This window comes from Podarcis melisellensis, assembly GCF_964234715.1.
Source record: "Podarcis melisellensis genome assembly, chromosome: 9".
NCBI classification, from domain to species: Eukaryota; Metazoa; Chordata; class Lepidosauria; order Squamata; family Lacertidae; genus Podarcis; species Podarcis melisellensis.
The window spans coordinates 65,600,664-65,618,459 of NC_138541.1; the positions used below are offsets into that span (position 1 = coordinate 65,600,664).

General features: G+C 41.7%; 1 protein-coding gene across 6 annotated transcripts in view; it reads right to left on the reverse strand.

Moving 5' to 3' along the window:
• The window catches only part of RBPJ (recombination signal binding protein for immunoglobulin kappa J region), an 85,638-nt gene that overhangs the window by 24,777 nt on the left and 43,065 nt on the right, over window positions 1-17,796 (reverse strand). Inside the window, exons 1-2 of one of the 6 annotated variants that reach the window (XM_081924549.1) lie at window positions 17,354-17,373; window positions 12,770-12,812 (exon numbers count right to left, since the gene is read on the reverse strand). The exons of 2 other annotated variants lie outside the window; for them this stretch is intronic. Coding sequence is in view for 1 of the 4 variants with exons in the window: in XM_081924546.1 (XP_081780672.1) it covers window positions 17,354-17,373 (20 nt within the window). In the remaining 3 variants the exon portion in view is untranslated. Of the gene's footprint in view, window positions 1-12,769; window positions 12,813-13,491; window positions 13,918-17,229; window positions 17,291-17,353; window positions 17,465-17,796 lie in introns of those variants that run through there. 3 more of the 6 variants (XM_081924548.1, XM_081924546.1, XM_081924550.1) reach the window with 3 other exon arrangements.

A 17,796-nucleotide genomic window follows, 5' to 3' on the forward strand; every position in this document is an offset into this window, starting at 1 on the left:
GACCATTAGGTCCAGACGTGGCCGACTCTGGGGTTGCGGCGCTCATCTCGCTTTATTGGCCGAGGGAGCCGGCGTACAGCTTCCGGGTCATGTGGACAGCATGACTAAGCAGCTCCTGGCAAACCAGAGCAGCGCACGGAAACACCGTTTACCTTCCCGCCAAAGCAGTACCTATTTATCTACTTGCACTTTGACATGCTTTCGAACTGCTAGGTTGGCAGGAGCAGGGACCGAGCAACGGGAGCTCACCCCATAGCGGGGATTCGAACCACCAACCTTCTGTTTGGCAAGTCCTAAGCTCTGTGATTTAACCCACAACGCCACCCACATCCCACACAGCCAATTATAGCCTCTGTTAAATCTTCAACATTCTCTGTCATTAGGGTTTTTATTCATCCTTATTCAGTGACTGCTGCAGCCTGGGCTCTGTCAGTCTTAATATCCATGAACTAATTCCTCTATGTCAGCTATAATCCATTCTTTCTTAAGAAAAGCCTGTAACTTAACAAAAAGAAGATTATGGGGAATATTAAACACTAGTCCTACTCAGAGCAGACCCACTGAAGTTAATGGACATGACTTAGGTTCATTAATTTCAATCTGTCTATTCCACATAAGCCTTAATACAACCCTATGCCTCGAACATTTAATTCTCAATCTCACTGAATTTTCAGAGAGCGAGTGTTCAAAAAAAGTTCTAGTGTAGATCTGGATAGATATGTTGATTTCTTACTCATAAAGGTTCACAGTTAAGAAAGCTCTAATACCTTATGACTTATTTTTGCTTAAACTGAAACCCGACATTTAAATATTAAGTGCATTCTACAACTATAGTCTGATCCAAGTTTTAAGTATCCTTTAATGGGTGGTGGTCTTCTTCTGGGATTCTTGTTAATTTTAAGATATATCCTGTCTCAAAATGTATTTTCTTTTCCTTTCATTAATGCTTCTATAGTAGCATAGTTTTCATTCTTCAATCAGCTTTCTCTCTCCTTTCACTCAAGCAGTCTACCTTTGAGGCTGAAGATTGTGTTCAGCTTTTAATAGTTTATTTCCTAGTCCTAAATTTGCTCAGATGAAAATTTTTATTTTCTAATTCTCTCCCTTTCATCCAATTTCATTTGCTGCCTCCTTTCTCTCACACATAACTATTCTTCCACACCTTTTCTCTCTCTTCAACATCTCCTAAGGGGCTCTGGCCTTGGAAGCTTTTAATTTAATAATAATAAAATTATACTCTGTTTAAAGTTTTTCCTTGATGATCCTCTTAGACTGTGATTTCTGCCTTTTGGGTCATATTTCAAACACCTATTTGTCTCTGAGCTTTATATAGACATCGTTAATTCTAATAAATCAGTTCATAATTCAGATTTTTGACAACCTAGACAAATAATGCGGTTCTAATCAACTACATAAATTAAAACTAGAACTCTCTTAAATTAGAAATTTTAATAACTCCTCCATTTTCATACATAATAAACTGATCAATTTCCTTACATTTTCTTAACCAAGTAACTGATTTATCATTGAGAAAATAAAACGTAAATTCAATTATCTTTATATAAATAATATGTATCCTACCAATTAATCTGTTACTAGTATCTTAGGATTCCTATGTACTTAAATACCACATAACTGCAAAAATTATCTGTGGTGAAATAATCTATATATGCATACAACACGCAGACACACACCAGCTCAACATATTGACAGAACTTACTTCTACAACTTGCGGTCCTGTGTGCTAGAGACCACCTGTGTTAAAACGTACTTCTATAACGTTTGTAATTTTTATAATTTCTCGCAAACAGTTCTGACTGTCTGAGTTAAAAACCAGTCCAAATATTTTGGCTACCTCACCTACTCATTGTGACAAACAGATGACCTAAAAAAATAAATAAATTTCCAGTTCACCAAAGCTTTCCAACTTGATCGCTTGAAGGTAATACACAAGTAATCTGGAAAGTATCTTTGTCATCTTTAAACAGTGTACAAAAAAGAAGCAACAACAGACACTTTAAACAAAACACTTTAAGAATACAGTTACATATTTAAAAAGTTACATTAATAAAAAGTTGCCAATATATAAAAATCAGTATCAATTCATTTTCCTTCTGATACAACCATCCTCCCAGTTTTTACCAAGGGTCTAAACAAACTTTCAGCTCACCCACAAAAATCGCACAACGAGAAGAGTTTCTGCAAACAGCAGACATCACCCTAGTCTCTCACTCTAGACTTGCTTTTTACAGGCAGGCCCAAGGTGGATGGCACTTCCTTAGGCTGCCCACAACTGTGCCCCATTCAGCTGCACCCAGTTCTAGGTGCAGAAAGTTTGCTGAGATTCCCAGGGCGTCCAAAGGACAGCTCTTTCTTCACCCTCTGCCCTTGCCTCCTCCTTTAGCTGCTTTATGAAAAATAAATGAATGAAGAGTTGTATTTTGATGAACACCAGTGCCTTTGTTTTTTGGATATTAAAAGCCAACACCAGGAAATTACACCCTCTGAATGGAAAGCTGCAAAACCTAGACGGCAAAATAATGACTGCATTGGAAAGATTCTTAGTAAAAAGATTCCAGAAATTATTGATTGATATTGTTTGCATATTCCACCGCAATTCACTTCAAACAGGGCACTGCAAAGATGCATAGGACTGATTCACACACCCATACTTAAATGGTAACTGTATTATGCTCATTAACATGCCACATTTTATATAGAGAGCATATGAAATGTGATGAGTTCAGATATCATGTAAATGCCTCTTACACGTATAACATCACATGTGATGTGACACAGGCATTTGAAAGTACATACCAATGACAAAATATATTATTACAGGCGAGGTGCATATAATCAAAGTCTGATGTCATGCCTTACATGCAATGGGGAAGCAAGAACAACCTGGACCCCATTTTTCACAGTATTTTAAAAACTTAAAACAGACATAGCTTCTGCATCTCAGGGAAATTTCAGGAATATTTTCATTCCCCTGTTCACTTCCAATTGGGAACTATCCCTTCTTCCCCAGCTTGAAGCTTCCCAAAATTTGTTGACCTCTTGAGGAGTTTCATGTCCCACCCATACATATGTTTTATATTTTATCTACATGAATCAGACTTGAACAATACGTATAAGTTAACCTGATCTTCCACCACTGCTATTTCAGCCCCAGAAAACAACAAGTTTATTGAACAGTTGCATACATAGACAGTTATGTTCAGTTTTGTGGGTCAAAGCTTTAGGGAAGCTTTTAATGTTTGATTGACTATTGTACTTTAATATTTTGTTGGAAGCTGCCCAGAGTGGCTGGGGAAACCCAGCCAGATGGGTGGGGTATAAATAAATTATTATTATTATTATTATTATTATTATTATTATTATTATTATTATTATTACCCGTGGCTCCTAGAAGCTCTCAGTATGCGAGAGTAGCTACACCACAGGAAACGGCTCCAACTGGCCAGCTAAACCAGGTGAGGGTAACCAATGGGTCTCAAACCCTCAGATAGGATCTTTCCCTGCATGTAAAGACAGGCTCTGGTAAACTGAGCAGACAAAACCGAACAGTGGATCTAATGGTCAAGAGGGCATTTTTTGAACGTGCTATAGAGGGAAGTGAGGGGCAGGTGAGGCTTGCCAGACTAGGAAGGTAGCCCATTTAGGAGATGGAAAACTCTGATCCTAAACTTCCACTGCCTTGCAGGATATCTTCCGAGAAAAGAAAAGGATAATAATAATATTTGTAAACCCTACACTAATCTGGAGAAGAGTCTCCAAGATGGCTGGATGGTACATTGTAGCCCTATTACTGGCAACTACAGAGCCACGTTGGTGCCAAACGTATGGATCTGCTTTCCTTTGGACCACATCAGTGAGGCCAGGACCTCCATACATACAACGCAGCAATTTGACTTCACCCCTGGAGGCACACTCCATTGCCTCTTGAGACAGAAGGATGCCAAGAACTTAAAATTCATTTTGCCATTTTAAATTTCCACCCTTTATTTCATTTTCCATGTGTAAATTAAATAACCATAGAATGATTATGGCAGTTTGAACATTGTTAATATGAGAAAGCAAGAGAGTGATGATCAACAGTAAGGCCTTTATTTCAAAAGGCATTTTTGTGCATGACTTGTAAAGATGTCTTTTCATCATTTCTTTGTGGTTTCAAGTGAAAGTCAAGAGTTCACTGTTGTGTGATATCAATCAAATACTACACAAGCTGAGAGAGAAAGATCTCTGTCTCATTTAAACCACAACAAAATTAAAAAAAATTGGACTACATGCCCATGTCTATCATAAGATCCACTACCATTTCTATTAAACTGCACTAACCTTTCTATGACCATGTCACCTCAGTCATTTTAGAAGTTCATGGACAGGCAAAATGTCACATCACGGCACTATGTAAAGACAAAAGGACAACAACCGCCATGCCCCAGCAAACTTTTACTCTTACTACAAACAAGTTGAAAAGTCCAAGGCTCCATTTACGTAAATGGCTGCTGTTTTGCTGGAAAACATCAATGCAATAGTAGTGTGCTTTTCACCTTTATTTACGATGGTGTGTTTATTTTTTCTCCCATGGTCCAATTTATTTCTAATGCTACATATTCAAAGGCATTCACTCGTGCTTTAGAGAAGTCACTTATTCCTCTGCCAGGCATTTAGAAATTTGCCAAAGAGTTCACAACATGTGGTGGTAACGTCTAAAGTGCCCCAGTGGAATTGCTCACGCACCTGTGATCTTCTACAAAACTTAAATATTCTGCAGCAGGCATGGCAACATGGAAAAAGGTTAATCAAATGCAGAATAGTTTTTTAAATTACTGCAAAAGGAAATGGAAAGATCAGCAATTGTCTTTTTGTCTCAACAAACGGAAACTAAAAATTCAAAAGAAAAAAGTCTTACACATGCTTCCCTGTCTCAAAAAGGTGTATTACTTAAGGTTTTCGTAATATGCAGCGTATGCTTGAGCCCAAAAGCCCCCCAAATTTTGAAGTCCCATTCACTAGTGGTGAAATGGAGAAGCATTCCCTCAGGTTTTAAGAGATATACAGCAAAGTAATTGCCAATGAGAGAGGTGGGTTTTTTTTTACCTTTAACAGCTGCAGCAACTTTGTTGTCGTTTACATTATTTTACCACTGGCAGATGTGGCAGGAAGAACGTAGCTCCAATCTCACTGTCTTAACCACAATAGTCTTTTGCCTACTATAACCTGGACCACATGCACATCTGTAAAAAGGTAAAGGTAAAGGGACCCCTGACCATTAGGTCCAGTTGTGACCAACTCTGGGGTTGCAGCACTCATCTCGCTTTATTGGCCGAGGAACCCAGCATACAGCTTCCGGGTCATGTGGCCAGCATGACCAAGCCGCTTCTGGCAAACCACAGCAGCGCACGGAAATGCCATTTACCTTCCCGCCAGAGCAGTACCTATTTATTTACTTGCACTTTGACATGCTTTCGAACTGCTAGGTTGGCAGGAGCAGGGACCAAGAAACAGGAAACCCGTCGCGGGGATTCAAACCGCCGACCTTCTGATCGGCAAGTCCTAGGCTCTGTGGTTTAACCCACAGCGCCACCCGCACCCTACATTCACATCTGTATGTCTTACAAAATCAAAAGTCACCCAATAAAACTGAACTAGTTGGCCTAGATAACTGAGTTGATTGATCTGCAATAATATTGGCATCAACGATGTGATGAATGTCCTCAAAGTGCCTAGCAAACATGATGCTGTGTGCCTCCAAGGGATGTCCAGGTTGCAAAGGGCCCCAAAACACTTTGAAGTGCTTCACTAGTGGTGGACAAAAACTGCTTCTTCACCTCCTTCATGACACAAAATAGGCAGATAGACAGAGAGTGTGCTCTTGTTTTTGTTTGATTGAACTTATTAGTCCTTCTCCATCTGCATTCTTGCTGTCTCCCAAACTGCTTCCCTCCCTCAGCTCAGGTGTATACTAAGGAGCTTAATGGGCTCTGCTTCTTGCAAAAGGGCACTTGGGAGCGATTATGCTAACTGCCCAAGTCCTCCATCTGTATTCCAGAAAGTAATCAGGACTCTGACAAAAATACAGTGGTACCTCGGGTTAAGTACTTAATTCGTTCCGGAGGTCCGTTCTTAACCTGAAACTGTTCTTAACCTGAAGCACCACTTTCGCTAATGGGGCCTCCCACTGCTGCCATGCGATTTCTGTTCTCAGCCTGAAGCAAAGTTCTTAACCCGAGGTACTATTTCTGGGTTAGCAGAGTCTGTAACCTGAAGCGTATGTAACCTGAAGCATATGTAACCCGAGGTACCACTGTATCAGCCACACTAGCTGAAAATCCCTCAAAAATCCCTCAGAATCCATTAGTCTCTGGGATTGACTATTCTAATAGGTTCCTCCAACCATGGAAGGAATAAAGCAACATGCTAAACCTCCACAGAATGTGGTCCAGCCATAACAAGGGAGTCAAAATAAAATCTACCTTCAGACCACCATCCTTCTGTCCAGGATGTATTAGGCTGATGACATGTTGCAATAGCCCCACGACTGTCACGGGACTCATTAACTTTTCAGCCACCACAGACAAGGCACTCAGCATGGGTGTTGAGGTCCCCCAGGGCAATCATCCCAGCAGTCCTCAACCCCAAATCTGAGACTATGACTCCCAGCTCAGCTAAAGAGACTGGTGAGCAGTGGAGTGAATGATACTCTGATAGGATCCTAATGTTTCCTGAGTATGTAACATAATATACAAACACTCAAAACTGGCACTCAAAGCCAACATGAAGACTGGAGAGGCAGAATTCTTGTAGAAGACAGCAACTGCTTCTCCCCAACCCTCAAATCTATGCTGATTCTGAAACAAGCACCCAGAAGACCAGAACTGAGAGAGAGCAACTCCATTCAGCTCAATCACCCATATATATCTTGGTAAAACAGCAACAAAATCCAGCAGATGAAAAAGGAATTTAATCCTAGACAAAGCACCCAGTGAATCACTCTAATAACTACTTCAATTTTTTAAAAAGTGGCAGTAGGAGTTCCAGTGAACTCCAAAAGCTTTGCCACCTCATTCATGCTACAATTCAGCCCAAGGCAGAGAGCGCACACTGCTCCAACTAGAAACAATTGCATTTTTTCAAGACAAAGCACAAAAGTTAATCAAATAATTCATCTACACTCAAGTCATGACCCAAAAAAGTAAATGAATGTTTGAATGAAATAATTAAAATTGGTCTGAAGTAGTAGTACTTGCATAAGCAAACCAATATATCCGATAATAATTTCATGAATTTCTAATCCATGTTGTTCACCCAGATAAATATTTTTTAAATTCCAGAAATGTTTAAAATGACAATACTCATTTATTTTCCCATATTCAACTTTTGCTGTAGGTAACAGCCTTCAGCACATAAAGGTAAATGGACCAATAATGACATGCCATGCTCAGTAATTCTAAATTCATTCAAAATATTGTGTAAAACAGTGGCAATATCAGAGCTCTTCTCTTTAGCTTCCCCCACCCCCACCTGTCAACACACTTCCCGCAACTTTCCTGAATGCAGTATCATTCTAGGAATTTCAGGGGTGGGGTGGGGGACAAGCTTTCACAAATAAGCAAGTGGCTAATGCATCCAGGACTTTCTGAAGAAGGAAACTAGCAGCCACCACCTGCCAGCTACTGAGAGGAGCTCCACTTGTAGCAACTTGTAGCTGCAAAGTTTTTTTAAGCTAAAGAAAAAGGATCCACAAAATGTTTCCACAAAATTCACCATTTTCTATGGAGCACAGAAATGGGGCGGCACTTGTGCTTAACCCTACCCTTCCCTCCCTGGGCGCAATACACCATTCTGATCAGCTGTTAATCACCTGCTTCCTACACCTTGTTGCTGTACCCAGCTGACTGGAAACCCAGGAATTGCATAGCAACAAGCAGTCACTAAGTGCAGCTGGAACAAGACAGCACATGTCTCTATCTGAATGAGGGGTTAATGTCAACCCAGACAGACAGGAAGGGGATTCCTGTCTAAAAACAAAACGCCAGCTGTCCAGGGATGTCTTAACACATGTTGCTGGCTGAAATTAATTGGAAATCAAAGAATCATACAATCATAGAGTTGGAAGGGATCCTCAGGACCATGTAGTCCAACCCCCTGCAGAGTAGTAACATACAGCTGTCCCATACAGGGATAAAACATGCAACCTTGGCATTACAGTATCAGTACCACTCTTTAACCAACTGAGCTATCCAGGCACTGGCCCCATTCTAGGACCAATACTTTAAACAAAAAATTCTAAACCAGACAGACAGACACTAATTCCTGACTTCATCTACCTGCGACCTCCCCAGTACCATCTGAAGCAGGTCATTTAACCTTGCTGCATGACTAATCCAGCATTGGAGCAGCTCATCCTCTCACCCAAATCCAAATATTTCACTAAGCTCTTAAAAGTGCTTGGAAGCCTAACAGGTTTCCTGTGGTCGTGGTGGTGCAGTAATGTAATATTATAGAAAGGAATTTGCTACCAACCACTGTCAGATGCAGAAAGCCAAGAAAAGTGCAATGTGTTGCCAGATGGGGGAGCTTAGACACCAAAGGAAGACAGAATATCAGCAAAAGCAAGCTCCAATAAAAACCAAAAATTATTTTAACCTAAGCCTGTTTAACTTATTCTTCAAGATCCCACTACAGAAATGATTATAAATATTTTCCTAGCACTTTCAGAATAGCATTTAAAAATAAATAAATTTATTGTTAGTCACTCCAAGGCCTCTTAAGACATGAAGACAGTAGCAATTTGAAAAAATGAAGTCCATTATGGCAAATAAAAGCCACCCAGGAACAACATGAGAGTGGGTCTAAGGAGTGATTGATTCTCTATGATGAAGAGGGTGCAGCCAATTGCTCTGGAGATGGTGAGGCTCCTTCTCAAGAGGTCCTACATGGAGATAGTGATATTAGGTAACTACCACACAGTCAAAAATGTCCCTTATGGGAGCAAGATGATTGAGAAGGTAGTGATTAGTCAGTCCTAGGTGTGTCTGGATGAAGCAGATTATCTAGATCCATTTCATTCTGGCTTCAGGCCTAGGTTCAGCATGGAAATGGCCTCGGTCACCCCGATTGGTGACCTTTTTATCAGGAGAGTGAGACCGTGCTAGTTCTCCTTGACTTCTCATCAGCTTTTGAAAGAGCCAACCATAATATTGACTGGCATGAGTTCTGTGGATTAGGAGCTAGAGGCACCACAATACAGGGCTCTACTCTTCTTATCTGCAGGACCAGTACCAGACTGTAGCAGTTCAGCTCCCCAGCACTTGTGCTGTGGGGTTCCATAGGGTACTATTTTGTCTCCAATGCTTTTTAAAGTTTGTCATCCCGGGATCTGAAGTACTATGTCATCAGTAAAAACATAAAGGTAAAGGACCCCTGGATGGTTAAGTCCAGTCAAATGTGACTATGGGGTTGGGGCGCTCATCTAGCTGAGGGACCAGGCTGAGGGACCAGGCGCTTGTCCACAGACAGCTTTCCAGGTCATGTGGCCAGCAGGACTAAATTGCTTCTGGCGCAACGGAACACCATGACGGAAACCAGTGCACACAAAAATGCTGTTTACCTTCCCACCGCAGAGGTACCTATTTATCTACTGGCACTGGTGTGCTTTTGAACTGCTGGGTTGGTGGGAGCTGGGACAGAGCAACGGGAGCACACCCTTGCGGGGATTTGAACCGCCGACTTTCTGATCAGCAATCCCAAGAGGCTCAGTGGTTTAGACCACAGCACCACCTGCATCTGGAGTTGGGTAGAGTGCCCTTTCTGGACTGAGTTGTACTCACATTGAAGGAGCAGGTAAATAGCTCTTGGCAAAACACTGCTATCACTTGAAGCCCAGATAGCGTCAAGAACTGCATATGTCCTTGAAGCCCAGATGGCAAGGACTGTATATGTCCAGCTCTGACTTGTTCCCCAGCTACAGTTGCTCCTGGACTTTGATAGCTCAGCTATGTTAATACATACTCTGGTAACCTCTCATTTAAACTACTGCAATGTGCTCTTTGTGAGACTTTCCTTGAAGTCTGTCCAGAAGCTGCAGGTGGTGCAGAAGAGGCTGCTGACTGCCTATTTGACACCTGAACTGTCTGCCTATTTGCTACTGAGTCAAATTTAAGGTACTAACATTTGTCTATAAAATTCTATACAGCTCCCCTAGTACCTACCAACCAATGGCGTAAGATCTGGAAGAGACCCTACCCAATAGTTCTATTTACAGCTATTTTCTGCAGTGTAGTTATGAAGAGCAGGGCTTATCTGTTGTGGCACAAAAGGTATGGAATTCCTTCTCCATAGGGATAAGACTGTTCCTTATGCTAGCTGATTTTAGGCATCATATTGTAATGCATTAGTATTCTTAGGCTTATAGAAATGATTACTCAAAGAGCTAGGCTGCTGCTGAATTATTATATTTTTAGTAACCTCCCGATATTCTGACCCTTGTTCTATTCATATTTTTGGTTTTATGATTTTCTTGCATTAAAGTGTTATTTTAATGTATTGGTGTGTACCATCCCAGGTACACACCTGGAACCCTCTAATTTCTACAGCTCGTATTTAAAAACAGAGAAATGTGATAATCAGTAATTCAGAGTTGACATCCAGGTTCTACCATCCAATTATGACCAAAATCCTAAGGTTTCTTAGCTCCTGCGCATATTTCCACTCTTGCAACATAAAGTAATATTAACGTTGTACATATAATGGAATGTTTCAGAATCCTAATTAGCTAACACACTTCTTCAAAGACACACAACAGGCATGTTTTAAAGTGATGGTTTTAAATTAAAAAGCTCTAAATAGCTTGTGCACTTTATACTTATAAGCATACTTCTTGCCCCAGTGTCTTAGAGTGATCACTACTTCAACATGGCACAAGGCAATACAGAAGAGTAATTTTTTTAAGGATTGCTTCACAATGGTGAATACATTTATTAGTACAAATTCTGAACAGTAAATTAGAGAGAGCATGTTTCCTGCTGGTTTTATGTGGTGCAACCTGCCTGAGCATTCCAGAAGCTATTTAAGTCAAGCACTGAAGAGCTTTCTATAGCAGGTTACAAAACCTAGTCTCTAGTCACCAACTAAGATTACCAATCCAAAGAACAAGACAAAAGAATAATAGTTCATTATGACAACACCTGCCAATCTAAATCACCAATGACAACAATAACTAGAAGCAGCAGAACAGGCAAGGTGATGTTAATTGTGTTTATGAATTACCAATCCACTTTTAAGTGCCCGAGATGATGTGCAACAATACACAAGAATGTATATCACTTGAGTTCAAAAACTTTGTTTCAACAGCTGCCACCTTGCTTCTCAGATGCTAATGAAAAGCATACATATACACTCTTGCCTGCTCCATTCATACCCCTCTCTTTAATCAGGTAGTCTATCAGTCTGTTCTGTTCTCTATTCCCTCAGAAAAGCTTTCCTTATAACACTTCCTAGTTTTTACAGCATTTAATAAATATAAAAGTTCATAAAGAGCTTTCTAAAATGAATATCATGATAACCAGCGTTCTAGGCACATTTTGCGACAAGGAATTTCATTACCGTGAGCAGTTTCTGAGCTTCGGGCGCAGTACTGCGCCTAAGATTTCAGATTAAAACTGCAGAGTGGAAGGAAAGGAGGATCTTTTTCTGCCTCCCCACTTCCAGTCACTCTCTGAAAACTATAGGAGATACCCTCTTAAGAATATTAGGGAGGTGGACAGGGGAAGCATGGCTTTCTTTTTTTGCAGTCTTCAGATGAGGACTAGAGCATGTGAAAAATGAATATTAAGATTTTAGCTGTTCATTCATTTTCAGCTTTGTATTCTTGTAAAAGAAGTGTGCCTAGACATTCAATTGTTGCGCCCATAACCTAGGTTTAAGGTGCCATTTAGCTGCTAGCTTTCATATCTCAGTTTCTAACACTGATGATAACCTATAAGATGCATATAAAAGTTACCCAGCTTCAGTGGGGAACTGAACCTACTTCATTTGACAATAGTTTGGCTATTTTTTCTAAAGCCACACTAGATCAGCCACAAACCCATTCCCCCGCTTTTGCTAATTCCTCCCCATTCTGTACTGTTTAATAGGAAGTGGGGAGGGAAGCCTATACCAAATTAACTGTGAAAGCAATGGCTCATGACTTATGCTACTGGAGAGAAGATTTAAGGTCAGAATTTCAAAGGATTGTGTAAATATATTTTTGTTCACAAGGTTTTGTTCCAAATGCAGAAACAAACAGGTAATACTATCATATTTTTCAATGATAAAAATTATCTACATTTGAAGACAGAAAAGTTAATAAGTTTGGTAGTAAGTTTATACTGTGGATCCCTCAACTACTGCTGTTATCAAATCCACTCTTTTTAGCACATCATCTTATTTCATTCATTTGTTTTACTGTTATTATATTCAGGAATATATTCAATAGCTGTACAGTGCCTAAACACAGTAAGATACCAAGTAATCAACACTTATAGTACTGTACAGCCAATTTCCTAGCCATTCCCTTTGAATAAAAAACAGAGGTGCTTATTTGTTTATTCACATTTTTAGCATGACCAAAACTACAAATCTCAGTGGGTAGCCAAACTTAACTCACAGTCAATTCAACTTGTAATGGGGTTTTGTAACAGAAAGTAAATACATACAAATAAGCTCTGTGCTACCTAACCTCAACTATCAAATAGCAGACACAATAATGATGAAGACTTACTTAGTATTTCTGAAAAATCCTCAGTTTAGGCTCCAATAAATGTCTAGGAAGAAGAGATTCCTAGTTATGAGTCAAGCAATTAAACTCTTTATAAACACCCTGATTCCACGGCACAAAATTAATTCAGTCAGTAAAATACTCTTGATAAATCTTGGTGTGCAAGACAGAACATAAAGAAGGAGGACATTTCTTAGATACACTGGACACAAACCATTATATGCCCTGATAAAGGCTCGCAAACAATCCCACAAGAATTACAAGCCTACCTGCTTGCCTCCACGTGGCAGTATAAGTAATCTGTGATGTATCAACAGCCTGAGAAAACACAGAACTACTGATCCAGATTATAGAAGCCTTCTTACCTCTTCACACAAAAGGAATTCATATTTGCCATGTAAGACTTTCTTACAAATGTGGGACAATACTTAAAAGGCTACAAAGCACTATCAACTCTACAAACTTGGCAGTTTCTAAAAAACTATGGGACATTTTTGTATGAGTTTCATATAGATGTGTAAAGGATCAAGTGGCCTATAAATTGGGTAAATAAATAAGAAGAAACCAATGTCTTTTTAAAAAAAAGTGAACCAAGTCAAGATTTATTTGGGGGGAAGTAAACCAATTTAATACAGTATTCTGATCAGAGAGGCAACTTTTACAAGCAACACATCACAAGTTTACAGCTATAATTTTTTGTTCTAAGCAGTCTCTTACAAGCTTACCAGTATCAAACTTCCGTCACTTGGGACATTTAGAAATCTGGTTACTCTTTCAGGTGTTAACTCTTCAAGCACAGTTGACAGAGTCCAGTGCCCTTCATCTCTGTGTGCTGTCACCCCCTCTACCTGTATATATGCACAAGTTGTACTTTTATTTGGGGCAGGTAGTCAACTTGCCTGATGACAGATAGAGGCAAGGAGAAATAATACTTGCACTCTCATATTATTTCTTTGCTTCTAAATCCCCTTCCACTGAGGAAGCTGTTTCGTTGCTGATAAATGACTGGTGGGCCACTAGAAAAGGAATACAGAAGAGTCCATCCTCAAATATACCATGTCTTCAAATACTTTAGAGCAGGAGTGGACAGACTTGAGGTTTGTTGGGTCTACTTTGTTCTCTGTTAGCACCACAAGATCTACTCAAGAGAGCTAGGTGCAAGAGAGACATAGGGCTGTTGTTTTTTTTTAAATAGGGGGATGCTTCTGAGCACATTCGAAACCTAGGAATTGGTTTTCAGTCCAAAACAACACTGATATTTTAACCCTTTCCTGCAAAAATACATTCCCGGTTACTTTTATTTATTTCTTAATTTAGTCTTAATTTAGCAAAGAAACTAATTTTTGCTGGTACTGTTAAACAACTGAAAGTACAAAACCCTGACAATCAGTCGAAGATCTACCAGTAGATCTTGATCTACCTTCAGCCCACCCTTGCTTTATAGGGTACAGTTGGACGGTTGCCCTAGGAATATTTTGCCGCAGGAACCTCACATTGCAAAGCAGTTTTCTAAGCTTCCAAATGTCCCTCTTCTCTCTGCAACCTGTCCAAGTTCTTCATTGTTGTTTCCACAAGTTTACAGAGGGTACAGTATTCAAACAAACACTGATTAGAAAAAGGTAAAGGTAAAGGGACCCCTGACCGCTAGGTCCAGTCGTGGACGACTCTGGGGTTGCGGTGCTCATCTTGCTTTACTGGCCGAGGGAGCTGGTGTACAGCTTCTGGGTTATGTAGCCAGCATAACTAAGCCACTTCTGGTGAACCAGAGCAGTGCACAGAAACGCCATTTACCTTCCCACCGGAGCAGTACCTATTTATCTACTTGTACTTTGACATGCTTTCGAACTGCTAGGTTAGCAGGAGCAGGGACCGAGCAACGGGAGCTCACCCCGTTGCAGGGATTCGAACCAGCAACCTTCTGATCAGCAAGCCCTAGGCTCTGTGGTTTAGATCACAGTGCCACCCACGTCCCTATAAAAATGTGGTATCACCAAATTAAATCCTTGGATATGAATGCATGCTGTTCATCTTATAAAAGCATGGCAATGACCCCCCCCCCGAATATTCCTGCTGGTGTCCATCGTCCCTCTTAAGTGTGTATCTGCCATGCATTATTTTTCACCGGATGGAATTTCTCCTTAGGTTTCAAAGTAAATTTCAAAGCCTCCCATCAATCAAATTTTCTCCAAATATGCTGCACTGCTGCTTAAGAAAATGATACCTATGTCTCTAATAATGGTCTCAGCATAGCATCTGCACAATGGAAGTGTTACATAAAATATTAAATTATGTATGACAAAGTGCCCAATAATCTGTAGGTTATTTTTACAGTGATAAAGCAGCAACTAAGATCCAGCCAGAAGAGGCCCAAAGTGTGAAGAACAGGCTGGGAAAGAAGTCAAATTCTGTCTGCACAAAACAGTAGCTCTCAATTAGCAAGGTACTACTTTTTATGACTTTTCAATGTACTGACAGAAGAACATATTCCATAAGATTTTTGATGTTAACTTTGTGTCAAAAATGGATCTAGGAATATTAACAGCATAATAATTAACTGTTCAGTGCAATACACGATACTTATTCAAGCAGAGAACTAGATCCTGAAGAACACATTTACCTTGCCTTCACTTACAAGCAATTTGAATTTGTAACAATCTAAAGCTAGAAGGAACTACTTTTCAGTTCAGAATGTTAGGAGCAATTTATACTCAACAGTAAAAAAGCGTACCCTCAATACAAGACCAGAATAAAAAGAATCTATAAACCACAGAATAGCTGAATCAAATAGTCCAAGCCTACTTTCATCTTGACACCCCGACTCTAAAACCTTAAATAATTTGAAATTTGTAAGAAACAATTCCTGCTTTCTTTGGAGGGGAAGGGAGCAACATATTAGTTGCATACTGTGATACTAAAGCGTATTAGAAAGTGACTTTATTGAAGGACTTTTCTGATATTTTCAATCAAGCTATCAGCACACTAATCTTAAAGACACTTTAAGTAAATTCCATAATTAATAGAGGTGGTATACTTTCACTTCGCAAATTATAGCATAAGACTGCAGACACATTCGGAGTTTGGAACAGGAGATTGTTTCTGTAATGTCTGAACACCAGAAATCTCTATACAACAAATTCCTACCCAATCACCAAAAAGCATCATTTGCTTTCAATGAAATCATGTGACCTAAATGACACGGGCTACCTTGAAGGCTAACTCTAAGCCCCAATGGACTGATGCTGTTGCCAGAAGACAACCCATAACTTAAGTCAAGCACACATGTGGTATGCAGCAGCAACCTTTAATGAAGACTGGAGGGCCTCATGAAGCAACACAAAAAGGCATCATCAGCTTCTGAGACAGAATCACAGAGTCCAACCCCCTGCAAAGCAGTTACAGATAGGTAGCCGTGTTGGTCTGCCATAGTCAAAACAAACAAAAAAAATTCCTTCCAGTAGCACCTTAAAGACCAACTAAGTTAGTTCTTGGTATGAGCTTTCGTGTGAAGAAAGCTCATACCAAGAAGTGTGCATGCACACGAAAGCTCATACCAAGAACTAACTTTGTTGGTCTTTAAGGTGATACTGGAAGGAATTTTTTCCCCCCCTGCAAAGCAGGAACCTTTGGCCCACTGTAGAGCTCAAAACCACAACCCTGAGAGTAAGAGTTAGGGCCCCTTCAAGGAAAACCGGAACATGCTCAGTATGTCACTAAGAGCCAAAGCTCAACTCACCTAGGGGGACGTTCCCATTAACCGCACACCACAAAGCAAAGATACGGAAGCCTTTGCTTTCAATCCAACCAACTTCACGCAACAACCTGCACTGCACTGCAAGGAAGCTGGGGAAGTTAGTTATGCAATGCAACACACCAGAGGACAGCTTAACCATGCAGGGCATTGATGGGGGCTTGAAGTGACAGCTCTCACTTGAGGGGGGGGGGTGTCTGCGCCTCATTCCAGGCACCACCAACACGAGCACCACGCAAGTGTCAAGGCAACGCGATGGAATTCCTCCTTGCATAAGGCAGATGGCAAGATGCACCCCCAAAGTAAAAGCAGGCAAGAGCCGCGCAGACGTGCCAAGTTCCTCAGAGCCCCTGAAGTGACTTTTACTCTAGAGCGCTTCCCCCCCTCTCCTTTTTTTGGGGGGGGGGGTGTTAACAGCACTGAGCCGGAGAGACGCAGGACCAGGCAGTTTCCATGTGGGGGGGGGGTGTTTTGCCTCTTCTCCCCACAGAAGCCCCCCGCTTCTCCCCACAGCGACGAGCTCCGCGCGTCGAGAAGCGCTTCCCCACAGCGACGAGGCTCCAGGCGGGACTTTCCCGCCACCCGGACCCCCGGCCCGTCGAGGGCCCAGGCGACTCGGCCTCCCCACAACCACCGACCGACCACCAGCACCACCGTTCCGGTTCCCCCGCAACCGGAGAAGCGGCAGCCGTCGTGAGGAGAAAGGAGACCCCACCCGAATCCGGAGCTCGAGGAACGGGCGGCGGAGGGGCGAGAGCCGGGCAGGCCGGCCGAGGGACGGGAAGGAAACGGGCCCCTGAGGAACTATGTCGAGAGAGCCACCCCCCCCCCGCACTCACCCTGTCACAACAGGCGCCATCTTCCACAAACTCTCGCTAAAACTCCTACTCTCGCGAGAAGGGAGCCGAGGCAGCCGTCGCGCGCGCCTCCCCGCGGAAATCAGCAGCGCGCACGCGCGCGCGCGGGGGGGGAGAGGACAAGCTTATCGCAACAGCGAAGGAGCGAAAGGGGGCGGGGCGTAGGGAAACCCCGCCCATTCGCTCACGTCACTTACGCACACACGCTGACGGGGGTCTGTGTCGCTCTCCCGTCTCAGAAGTCAGACACAACAGGCGTGGGAACTCGGCCCGAAGACTCGCGAGATCTCTTCGAGGGAAGCGGAGAGAGGATATCGCGAGAAGAGCGGTCATAGGAAAAGGGAGGGGCAGGAGGGGGATTCCCTTTACGCCTGACCGAGCGAGCGCAGAGGCTTCGGCGTGGGAGAGAACGGACCGAACCATTC